Source organism: Hoplias malabaricus, chromosome 18, assembly GCF_029633855.1.
Source record: "Hoplias malabaricus isolate fHopMal1 chromosome 18, fHopMal1.hap1, whole genome shotgun sequence".
NCBI classification, from domain to species: domain Eukaryota; kingdom Metazoa; phylum Chordata; class Actinopteri; order Characiformes; family Erythrinidae; genus Hoplias; species Hoplias malabaricus.
The window spans coordinates 26168332-26181395 of record NC_089817.1 but is presented as its reverse complement, the minus strand read 5'-3'; the positions used below and the strand labels follow the sequence as shown (position 1 = coordinate 26181395).

At 42.5% G+C, this 13064-nt stretch overlaps 1 protein-coding gene across 1 annotated transcript in view; it reads right to left on the bottom strand.

Annotated features, from left to right (window-relative positions):
• The window catches only part of epb41l4a (erythrocyte membrane protein band 4.1 like 4A), a 62962-nt gene that overhangs the window by 33269 nt on the left and 16629 nt on the right, over window positions 1-13064 (bottom strand). Inside the window, exon 2 of the mRNA XM_066650960.1 lies at window positions 1947-2051. Within this exon, the coding sequence (XP_066507057.1) occupies window positions 1947-2051 (105 nt within the window). The remainder of the gene's footprint in view (window positions 1-1946; window positions 2052-13064) is intronic.

Below are 13064 nucleotides of genomic sequence, written 5' to 3'. Positions count from 1 at the left end.
ATCCTTCTTACTCCAAATGAAGGTTGGAGTAAGACATGGTTGCTATCCGAAGTTTAATTTTAATTCCAGAGCTGCAAAGGATAAAGTCACCAACATGGAACTGAAACGAATAGCAACTGGAATCATCTGATTCAACACACTGAGATCTTAAAGGAGACACAACACAAGTCCCTGGGGTGGCGATTAAACATCTGTGTCATGCTTTGGTTAAAATACAGCAAGGATCAAACACCACAGAAGCATTCTCCCTCTGTCTCAGCTGTGTTTAGAACAGTCGGTTCCAGCACATGTGTCTTTAAACGAGAACGAGCCACAGTTTACCCCAACCTCAGAGCCCAGCAGTGAAAAGGTCTGGATTTTTAACCATTTTTGCTCAGTACTCTTAATTCTCGTGCATGCCGTGTCTGTTTTACACCGTTTGTGCCTCATATTTGCGAACTCACATAAAGGTGAGTGTTTGGAGATAGTCAAATGAGGGGATAATACTTTTCTACACTGTGCTTAGGTAGGCTCCAGACACCAAAATTAACGTGCATTTGCACTGAAAAAAGTGTTGTTTTCATTATAAGACTATTTTAACTGATCTCAAATGGATTTCCCAATGTGATTTCGACCATGTTCAGGTTCTAACATGTCTGTTATTAGCTGATTCACCCTAACGTTAAGCATTCTGCTTACTATGATGATAACAGGTAAAGGATTAGCTTCAATCACGTTAGCTACATCAGCTTTAGACAGTCCCAACCTAGAAGAGCAGTATCAGGAATAACCTATAGGATCCACTGCAGAAGAAAGGTTATCTAAGGTTATCATCTCGGTCTGAATAGTTGATTTAGGCATGCAGTTAGTACAATAATAACAGCTGATTTATTGTTATCATTTCTTGTTAACTGCAGAACCCAAAGAAGCAAAGACTGGACGCTTACATGCCTTGTCTAATTGGGAACATATTCGTTTTGGTGAATTATTTCTTTAACTGCGTTGACTTTCCTTTTATTCCCTCCTCTGGGAGGCAAATGGGAGACATCTTAACTGCTAGAGCTTCTCCCAAGATCCCAAAGTGTCTTCCAGAGACATTTATCCTAGTAATTCTCTGCACAAAAGAGGTTTGTTTTCAAGTGCCTGACCAAACACTGCGATACAAAATGGCTGCTATTTGTGCCTATATACAAAGCATAGATGTATTAGCAGGAACATTTTTTTGAATAATGTACTCTAGAGTTTGCAGTGCATTGAAATGAAAAAATATATTTGGAACATATATGTTTATGTATTACTTTTCCATCTGTCAGTAGAAGTTATTGGCATCCATTTTCTTTTAGCTATACTAGTCCCTCACAGTTCCTGCAATAAACGTAAACAGCAAATTCTGGACACAAAATATGTCTCAGCTGACTGATTTAACTAAATGACATGAGGAAAACTGTACACATTTCCAAATTAGAAGCATCAAACAGATTTGTTCAACCAGAATTCCTCCTTCGCAGCGAGAGACATAAGAGTTAACCATCCATGGAATCCACGTGAGCCAAAAAAACTGTGTTCCCCAATTACACTGTCTTACATGGTAATCACTGTATTTGCAGGTGATGTATTTACGTAGGTTCTACCTCTCACCCAGTTCTAGTTCGGCAGTAAATCTACGCTCGGGGGACAGGTTCCAAAAAAGCACCTCTGAGGTGGGAGGAGGTTATGGGAAGATTACTGTCACGCTCTTTTTTATAGCTCTTCCCATTGCCTAGCCCAGAATTTGGCCTCTGGGAAAACACAATCATTCTCCAGCTCTTGAAACAACTTCAGTGATGTGCACGCTTCTCTGTAAACCCTGTAACCATGTAATAGCCAATCTGTAAGTCATGGAGTTTCAGAAAAAGGTCCAGAAACACCTGGTCTTCCTGCAAGTGGTGGAAAGGTCACTAGATAGATAACAGACCACCAATACTCACTGTGTGATGATTGCAGTCACAGTAGCGCAGCCCAAAGTAGTCGTTCTCTACAAGGTTCACATGGCTAAACACGTAGTCCAGCACCACCGAGCCCTTAGTGGATTTCTGTGAAGAAAATTGGAAGGAAAAAAAATGAAAAAGATGCAAATACAAAGAATGTCAGATTTTATAAAAGCTTTGTGAAGTTAAGCTTCAGAGCAAAAAAAAAAAAAAAAATCCACTAAAATCAGTAGCAGCACACACAGCCTTCACTGCGTCGGTTTTTATAATTAACAGGGGCTCATGCACTGTGGAGGTAAAGGTGACTGTCTGTGTGAAGTTGGTGTGTTCTCCCTGTGTCTGCGTGGGTTTCCTCCGGGGGCTCCGGTTTCCTCCCACAGTCCCAAGACACACGATGCAGGTGGATTGGCGACTCAAAAGTGTCCGTGTGTGAGTGAATGTGTTTGTGTGTGTGTCTGTGTTGCCCTGTGAAGGACTGGCGCCCCCTCCAGGGTGTATTCCCGCCTTGCGCCCAATGATTCCAGGTAGGCTCTGGACCCACCACAACCCTGAATTGGATAAGTGTTACAGATAATGAATGAATGAATGAATTAAATACACACAAAACAGCCTTGTTATGCCTATGCCTTGCAGTCCCCGTGTCCCTGTGTCATTTTGTAAATAAAAAACAGGTCCTAGAACAGCTGGTATAGTGGGAACACGTCTACCTTCCACACATCTTCCTACCATCCTCAACAAAATACATAGTGCAATTTATGCAATACATAGTAGCATCGACATAGGCTCTATTCTCCCATTTACAGGTGCCTGGAACATCACAATTTTAAGGTAAAAATACTACTTAGCCTTCCTTTAAATCAATTCTAATGGCCACATCTTCCAGATAAATGGCTTTAAAAACTATTTTAATGTGGTTTCTATTAAGGATAAATCTTATGCACATATCTTTGATATATATCTAACAGCCACAACATAAAATGGCGTCCCTGTTGCTTCAATTAATACCTTTTTATCAGCTCCACTGACCAAATAGATGCACTTTGCAATCCTACAATACAGATTGTCCATCACAGACCCTCCCAGAGCAGTGTTTGTTAGTGTGTGCTCCGCTTGGTATGAGTGGATCAGACACAGCACCGCTGCTGGAGTTTTTAAAATGGACAGTATGTGTGTGGAAACAAGGAAGTATTGCCTGAAGGATGTATTTACACACAAACTATAACTGATTACTCAAAGTATATTAAGGATATGCCCCAGGACTAATGCTAACTAATAAGTCATATTTTTATATTAATGAATCATTTAAAGGGGTAGGTTAAACAGAGCTCTAGGAAAATTAGCATTTAAACTCCAGTGTGAAATTAACACACCTGCCTGATTGATTGTTTTATGTTGAAGGTGACACTGTATAAAACATATATTAATAGATATTATCTATAGTTTTTACAGTCTTAAGGTAGGGCACTCTTTTTTTGTCGTTGATACTGAAGGAAAAGCTAAACAGAACTTTATATGTGGTGTTGGATACTGTCTGTCTGCTTCCAAAATCAAGCAGAGATAGTGACTGATCAATTATTAAACAGTTCTTGCAGAATTTAGGTTGGGTCTGTGTTGGTTCCTCTGCATCTGCCAATCATTCTCAGTTTGTTTATTTGTTACGGATCTTCTGACAGTCAGAAAGACACTGTGGCTTCATGTTCAGCTTTGACACGGAGCAGAACAAGACGATCCTGACCACAAACCACATGTGTGTTAATCGTCCTGAGTCTTAGTTAACATTGCCTAAAGCATTTTATATTATGTTAGTTATTTCTCACTTGTAGCTCATAACAATGAGCAAAGACACTTTAAAAGAGAAGACTGCAGATTTCAAACCTACAGCTAACTTCGTTTACGTCTGTGTGCAGAAGAGGGGATTAATCATAGTCTGGATCAAATTTCAGAAAAAGTTATGTGTACAGTCTTGTTGTGCAAGGTTTTCCTATCCTAGACTATACTTTATGTCTTATAAAACAGACTGTATTGTAAATTGTGAAGTATACAAACTATGCCCCTATTGTAAAGGGACATTTGTTATAATATACATATAAATCAAGTAAATTATTATGCAATAAATTTGCTATAAAAAGACACCAAGGCTGGCATCTAGCTCCATGGTCGAGGGGTCATGGGTTCAACCACACTTCAGGTCATTGTCTGTGTTCTCCCTGTGTATGTGTGGGTATCCTCCAACTAATGTTTGTAGGTGGAGTGGCCGGGTGGGTGCATGATGCTCTGCGGTGGACTGGCGCCCTGTCCATGATGTGTTCCTGCTTTAAGCCCAAGGATTTTAGGTGGGCTTTGGACATACACTGACCCGGAACAGTGTACTCCCTTATTAATTTAGCTCCAGTTTTGACCAGAGAACGTTGGGCTCCCCTTTCTGAGTCTTGGTTCCTCTCAAGGTTTCTTTCAAATCCTCTGAGGGAGTTTTTCCTTGCCACTGCCATATCAGCTTACTCACCTGTGGCTAGGATCTAGGATTCTGTAAAGCTTCACCAGCGGTAAGCACACTGCAAAAAACTGAACTGAATTAATAACATAATTGCTTCCAACTATTATGGCAATGACGGGAACGATGGAATTAGCCCTAGACTCTTAAGGATTAAGCCTTCAACGGCAAGAAAGCGAGACTTCAAAGTACACACAGAAGAGTTGTTGAAGCAATGAGACAAAATGGCATCCAAATCAGGATTAAAGAAGGAGATTTAATGGGAAATGGCAAAGCGAGTCACTTTTGAACACGACAGCTGGATCGTTAACGGCGACGAAGCCTAATGCAAGCAAAACAGGGTTCCAGCTTGTGTAAACACTAAATATCACCCCCCCCACTGTATGCAAGTTAATTTTCTTTAAATCCTAAACAAATCCTGCACACAGCTCCCTCGCAGCTCAACCCGATTAAACAGGACGGTGATAAATATGCTGTCACCTGGCAGGCAGATGTCTCCGTGCTTTGGGCTGAAAGGGTGTTTGTGATCGCTCTGCTGCGGAAGACGCCCTCCTACTGATACTTCTGAAATATTAATGTGACGCTGATGAAATGTTTCCTTTAACATGGCTCTGAATGTGAGCTGCAGCGTCGGCGCCTGGCCTAACATGAGCTAGCGCAAGAAACCCGGAGATCAGAAGCAAACTAGTATTTGTTTTATGCTCTAACATTATTTTTCCAATTGCTCACTACCAATGAATGATTTAATGACATGGCGGTCTCTGACTTTTGAACAGTCCTGGTTTCCTTTGACTGCTTCTCATTATTTCAGTCAGAACACAACAGACTCATCCCACTTCAGATCCCTCACAGTGAGTCAGAGCACTAAATCGACATTCACCTTGGAAAGGCCTTCAGATAGCTAAACAAACACTCATGCCTTTTGACAGCGAGCACCTGGCCTGACATGAACAAGCATAAGATCAGATGCAAAACGCGATTGTGTCAGGGTGACATTGCTCTTACGCTGTAGTAGTAAAATTATGCTAAGACATTCATTCAAATTGTGCATTATGCTGACAGTTGCTCATAAAGGCCACTATAACAGTTTCTAGAAGCACTGACTCAAAATGTCGGGCTGTGAGATCAGCACTGACCTTGAAAAAAAAAGTAAAAATGCAGTAGACCTTGAGATAAGCCGCTGTTATTTTGACAATAGCAAACGTGACAGTGTCAGGGTTTTGTTATAAGCCTGTGGACATTTACAGATTTTAGCAGGCGCTCTTATGATTCATGATTTTAATCACATCAAAGGCACACATTGTGATGCTTCACAGCCCAGTACTACAGTAGCATTGCTTTAAAGGCCACATCCTTGTGTTTGGAGTCTTGTCCAAGGACTCTTATTGATGCAGCATGGGCTCAGCTGTGTTACACAATTTCTCACAAAGTCAATTTCTCTTTGATCTTCAAGGAAATCAGGGAGGGCATTTTAATCATTAGCTTTGACAAAACATAGTCAAACACAACAAAACATCAATGGCATGCTTTGGTCAAAATAACACAAGGATCAAACAACACATCAGCATTCTCCCCCATGTCTAAACAGCCCTGTTCAGAACAACTATTTTCAGGGACTGTTCAAGCACCCTGGAGTGATGCGAGAGGAACAGAGGCTTTGGGCTTTAGCCATTTTCTCTAGGTTTTCTTTCTTTACCGTTCCCATTTTCACCATACATATATTTCATCAGTATTCTTAATTCTCTGAACTTGTTGTGTGTGGTTTCCTCCGTTTAACCTTGTCTTTACACTCTCACATAAACTTGGGTCCAAAGCTGTGATTGGAGAGACTCAGATGAGGAGGCGGAACTCTTGTTTAATCCCACAGCTGGTTGGCTGGTTCCTGATCCCTTCACTACTGTGAACATTCGCTGAAAAAGGGATTTTATTTGTTTAATTTGTGATGAAAGCTTAAGTATTGATTTTCCAGTGAAAGCTCTTACAGATCAGTGCAATCCATCCATCCATCCATTATCCACCGCTTATCCGGGTCCGGGTCGCGGGGGAAGCAGTCGGAGCAAAGAAACCCAGACCTCCCTCTCCCCAGCCACCGCCTCCAGGGGTATACCGAGGCGTTCCCAGGCCAATTGAGACATATAGTCTCTCCAGCGTGTTCTTGGTCTGCCCCGGGGCCTCCTCCCCATTGGACATGCGTTGGAACACCTCACCAGGGAGGCGTCCAGGAGGCATCCGGACCAGATGCCCGAACCACCTCAGCTGGCTCCTCTCGACGTGGAGGAGCAGCGGCTCCACTCCGAGTCTTTCCTGGATGTCCGAGCTCCTAACCCTGTCTCTAAGGGAGAGTCCAGACACCCTGCGGAGGAAACTCATTTCAGCCGCTTGTACCCGCGATCTCGTTCTTTTGATCACTACCCAAAGCTCGTTGGGACGTAGATCGAAACGGTAAATCGAGAGCTTTGCTTTTCTGCTCAGCTGTCTCTTCACCACAACGGACCGGTACAGAGCCCGTATCACTGCTGACGCTGCACCGATCCCGCTCCATCTTTCCCTCGCTCATGAACAAGACCCGAGGTATTTAAACTCCTCCACTTGAGGCAGGATCTCACTTCCAACCTGGAGAGAGCACTCCACCCTTTTCCGACTGAGTACCATGGACCCGGACTTGGAGGTGCTGATCCTCATCCCTACTGCTTCACACTCGGCTGCATACTGGTCCAGCAAGAGCAGGAGGTCTTGGCTTGATGAAGCCAACAAGACCACATCATCCGCAAAAAGCAGACATGGAATCCCGAGACCACCAAACCGTACACCTGCTGCCATTTGGCTACGCCGAGAAATTCTGTCCATAAAATTTATGAACAGTGCAATACAGATGGTGTCTAAGTACCTATCCCTTTTTGTCACAGACACAATTAGCTCCATCTCCACTGCCACTGAGAAGTAAGGTGTGGCTTAAAATGCAGATTGAGGTGTTACACTTTAGGGCAACACTTGTTTGACATTTTTTATATTATGCTGTGAGCTGTGTCCTACAAAAGGTTCTTTGAGTGTTGCCATAGAAGAATGATTTGTGGTTCAGTAAAGCTTTTCTACTGCATGGAACCTACACGACTCAACACAACTTTGCTTTTGCACAGGCCATGAACCCAGTACCTTTTTAGCCCCTGCTTTTTAGTCGGGTTCAGTCCAAAAAAGAAAAACAACATACGAATATACAACGAGTAAACAGCGGCTAACTTTACCACAGGTGTTGTTGTGGTTTTCAATGCGTGTGGTTTCCATTAGAGACGGTGTTTTGTGATGTCACCGGCTCCATTTCTCGGGGGAATCTGTGGTAGTCCAAAAGCGACCAGCTAAAAGCTCGAGTCGAGCCGATCCAAAGCAGTGGAAAAGCATCTTTTGTAGCGCCATTATTTTTAAATGTTTATATGAGAAATGATCACATGGAGGAATAAAGTGAAGAAGTCTAGCATTCTGCCACAGCAAGAAGAAGATATCTGGTGTTTTTCCAATCATCCAAAGATTGCAGGTATGATCTCTGTGATGCCATAGCTGTACAAGGTGGACGGGAGTCCAAGAAAAAACAACGGGTCTCTCTCTCTCTGATGACGATAATCTTCTCTCTCCAGTTACTTTATGGTCATCCCATAGATGGGCAGTTAGTGTTCTTTTTCATGGAGTCTGAACTCCAATGACACTGCACTGTAGCAACAGGCTTCAGGGGTATCAGATATAGCCTTTCCAGCTTGGGACCATTATATGATTTAGAGGAAACATGGCTAAATCCTGAGGAGAATTTCGGTTAAAAACACACTTTTGCAATTTAAATTCATAGTGTACACTTGTGCTTAAGTCTAGCAGATAAAGATATGATCTCCTATAAGATTTGTTGGGTGTATGTGTGTGTCAGCGGCAGTAACTCTTTTTATGTGGCACCCCTGCTATTTGTTGTACAGCTCACACTTATGACACACGCTGGCTCAAATGACACCACCTCTCTGAGGAGATGGAGAGAAACTCAAACTCTGGCTGGTATCTCCCCCCGGGGCTGGGCTTATTCTCTAACACATGCATACTTTCCCCTTCGACTTTGCCACAGAATGCGTCACTGTGGTTCACATTACTCACTCGAGACTAAATCCCTGAGTGGCAAACTTTAGGGGACAGCTTCGGCGTTAATCACGATCACACTCCGTCAGTCTCTCCTGGGAGATAATAACCCCATTGGCAGAATAGTGCTTGATGTATATGTTAGATGGTGTTATATGTTGGATTGTGTTAGTTAGCTAAACTGACTATGGCCCAAGTGGAAGGAGCACCACATTAGCAGTAACTCAAACCTTTGATTTCATCCTTCCCAAAGGCCACTGAGGCAAAGTGGTATAGACTTCTCCAAAGTCATTATGAAATTTTATAACTCCACTTCTTGTCAGTTTCGTAACTCACACCTCCCAAAGCCTAGAGGGACCCAGCTCTGAAAATGAGACCTCTTCAGTCGGGTTGGGGGAAGTACTGAACCCTCAGTTTATATGGTTGGACTTAGAATGGATTTATTAAATAGGCTTGACTGTACATTGTCTGTAAATGAGTGAAAAGACAAGCTGTTTCAGTCCGGGATGCTAGGCTTTCTCTCTGTTTTGGCTAATGGCAGAGGCATCTGGAGTATTATCTGGAGTACAACTCCAAACGTTGAAAAACATGAACCTAAATGAGGACATTGCTCTATTCTATTCATAGATGGGTAATATTGTCTTATTTCTGCTGTTATTTTGCTGTTTTGCATCGCTTAAAGTGGAAACGCCTCCAAACTCAGGAGAGGGCTAACTGCATTTCCAAAAGTGCTGCAAAACTAAACAACTTGAGTTACTAATGAGTTTCTGTGGTAATTCAATGTAATCCACATACAAATAACAGTCAGCTTTTTCCTCTCAAACACACCCTTCCACCTCAAAATGTGATTGGCTTCAGAACATAAACAACCAGAGAGAACTGCAATTGCCCACAATTGTAGATTTTCACTTTAAAATGAAGCTTTAAAACAGCTACTTGTAGATTTAAACCACTAGGCTGCATTTTGCTTGTAAACAACAGCAGAGCACATTCACCCAAGAAGTCACCCAAGAATGCCCTTAGAATATTCATTTCTGGAGGAGACCTGCACTTTTCTGACCCCTTTAAATGAACAAACACATCATAATCCTTTCTGGTTTATCACTGTTAATAAATGGCATTTGTAGTCACTTGATGTATACAAGCAATATTACACATGAGTTTATGCTCTAAAACAGGTAAGGTGCAGGTGGATTATCTTCACAAAACGTTCAAACAGTGTAAATGTACAGGGGTTAGACAATGAAACTGAAACACCTGTCATTGTAGTGTGGGAGGTGTCATGGCTAAACTGGAGCAGCCTGGTGGCCAATCTTCATTAACTGCACACTGCACCAGTAAGACCATGTGCATCCAATGGTTCAAACACTGTGTCCTGAAGGCGGTGCCGTGTATCAGGACGACAATGCACCAATACACACAGCAAGACTGGTGAAAGATTGGTTTGATGAACATGAAAGTGAAGTTGAACATCTCCCATGGCCTGCACAGTCACCAGATCTATATATTATTGAGCCACTTTGGGGTGTTTTGGAGGAGCGAGTCAGGAAACGTTTTCCTCCACCAGCATCACGTAGAGACCTGGCCACTATCCTGCAAGAAGAATGGCTTAAAATCCCTCTGACCACTGTGCAGGACTTGTGTATGTCATTCCCAAGACGAATTGACGCTGTATTGGCCGCAAAACGAGGCCCTACACCGTACTAATAAATTACAGTGGTCTAAAACCAGGTGTTTCACTTTCATTGTCATCCAACCCCTGTACCTTTAAAGGTCCAGTGTTGTTCCCTAAAACTGTTTTACATTTTCTTTTCCAGAAGGAGAGGTGAATATTTGCTATCTGTCATTACAGAACTGTGTAAAATAATACAACATAATATATATAAAGTCCTGGAGGTGGAAATGCGTGAATGAAATCAACACAGTTTTAAAAGCTACAATACAATAAGGTCAAATTATGTTCCCTACCTAAAGGTACAGAATAGTGATGTAGTGAATATCATTCTCTTCAGGCAGATATTCAGAGTAGCAGCACTCCCTCTCCTCTGATATTGCTTAAATCGTATTTGTCATTTTTCAGGTGGATTGTGTAACAGAAGCTGCTAGTGCGACACTGGATGTTGATTAGGATTCAAAGCCCTCCCTTCACAGTAAAGCACAATGCATGTAATCTATGAATAATGATGAAGATGATTAGCATATATTGTGCCACACAGAAATCAGATATCAATCATTTGACTAACAAATGTAAAGGCACCTTAAAGAAACACTAGGTAATTGGATTTTTTTGTTCAACATAGGCTCCACCCCGACAGTTTCAAAGCGTAATTCATGTTTACTGCACTATCCTGGTAGTGCAGTAGAGTCGGTAGAGTTGCAGTCACACAGCTCCAGGGACCTGGAGGTTGTGGGTTCGATTCCCACTCCGGGTGACTGTCTGAGAGTTGGTGTGTTCTCCCTGTGTCTGCGTGGGTTTCCTCCGGGTGCTCCGGTTTCCTCCCACAGTCCAAAACACACGTTGGTAGGTGGATTGGCGACTCAAAAGTGTCCGTAGGTGTGAGTGAATGTGTGTGTGTGTGTGTCTGTGTTGCCCTGTGAAGGACTGGCGCCCCCTCCAGGGTGTATTCCAGGTAGGCTCTGGACCCACCACGACCCTGAATTGGACAAGCGCTTACAGATAATGAATGAATGAATGAATGAATGCACTATCCTGAAATCAAGGGGAAGTGGGAGGGAGGTGAGGTGGTTTCCTTCACTCCTCTAGAAGTTACATAGTGCAGGTTCTGCAGTGCCGAGCCTAGAGTAGCAATGACAAAGACGCTATTCTCCCTATTACAGGTCAATGAAACATCAGGTAAAAATGACTGTTCATTTAAAGCAGTATTAAGAGAAAATCCCCATACTAGTCACACAGAACCGCTGGAAGACAGTATGGTCCACTCTAATATGGGGTGTTCTCATACCTCTCTACTGATGGACAGAACAAAGCAGAGGATTGTTTCTGAGGGCAATCTTTTTTTAATTTACTGGAAATGACTGGTATTTCACTTTCAGCTATTTTGTTAAGGATTGGGCTTGGGCCTCATCAAATCACTGGTGCCTCCCCCAGACCTACACCCAAACTGGCACGAGGCGAGTCCTGTTTACCATCAGCAGAGCTGCTCCTGAACCTGCTCCCCACATTCCTGTGTTATCTCTCTCCCTGATAAGACAATGCAGAGGCTCAGGGTGGGACTGCTAAAATAACACAGGGAAAAGAAATATGCAGAGGAAATGTGTTTCCGAGTATTTAGCCACAATGTATTCTCCCTCCACTTCTGACAGTAGAGAAACACAATATAAAAGATAATACATCAAAGTCAGATCCACTCAGACCTCAAGGACGTTGCAGGTTTATACAGTAGAGGTACCTATTGTAGAGATCCCGTTTCCTTCATTTCTTATGAGCACTCTAATACCTTTCTGAGCTCATATTTAAGATTCTTAATATATCTATTATCTCCTCAGAAATGAAACAGGAAACAGGAAGAGTGACATTTGCCATGTAGAATAACTACTACAAAATAAACTGCCCTTTTGTATATACACAGTATGAGTGGATCAGACACAGCAGTGCTCCTGGAGTTTTCAAACACTGCCCATTCTCTGTCCACTCTATTAGACAGTAGCTCATCTGTTACTGCGTCAGCTCCACCACCCAAACAATAGTTCTTCTTGCCCTGTGGGGGTCCTGATCAAGAAACGGCATGGTGAAAGGGGGTCACAAAGTATGCAGAGCAACAGATGGACTACACTCTGTAATTGTAGAACTACAAACTGCACCATTATGGTCAGTGGAGTTGATAAAATGGACAGTGAGTGTAGAAACATAGAGGTGGGTTTTGTTAGGGTGATCAGGGTGTATGCATTTCCTACTAATCTTTAAAGCACTGTTGGACCACTACAACCATACAGTGCTGGGTTTATACGTCACATCTTATTTATGTAATTTCAGGACGGGGTCAGAGCTGGACGACGAGAGAGGGAAATATCTTGTGTATTTAAACCTAGAAAAGGTTAATCCATATTCTTTTAAATCATATTTATTCTTAATTATTACTTACTCAAATAATGAACCTAACCACATTGACTGTAAAAGACGAAGATGAATCCATACTCCTCTGTGGCATTTGAGCTCATTTGCTGGGATCAATGAGAAACTGGTTGAAGTAACAGGCAAAATGGCAGTTTCAGAGGCAGAGAAAGTGAGTGGCAGTTGTGTGTCAATCCTTGGGGCGAAGCTGATAACAAAAGCTAAAAAAATAGACTCCTGAAAGTGGTATTATGTCCCAGAGGCACAAAGAGGATTAGTTAATTACCACAATCCACCTCCTGCTAAACTCGCATGGGCTTGGGCTTCACAATAGCAGGCAGCATAATGTGGCAGAATATCCTCCACAGGATTACACCATATTACACCATGCTATCTCTGCTGTCTTAAATGTCTGTTCTCTCGAGTCTTGTCATCAATGTCGTAG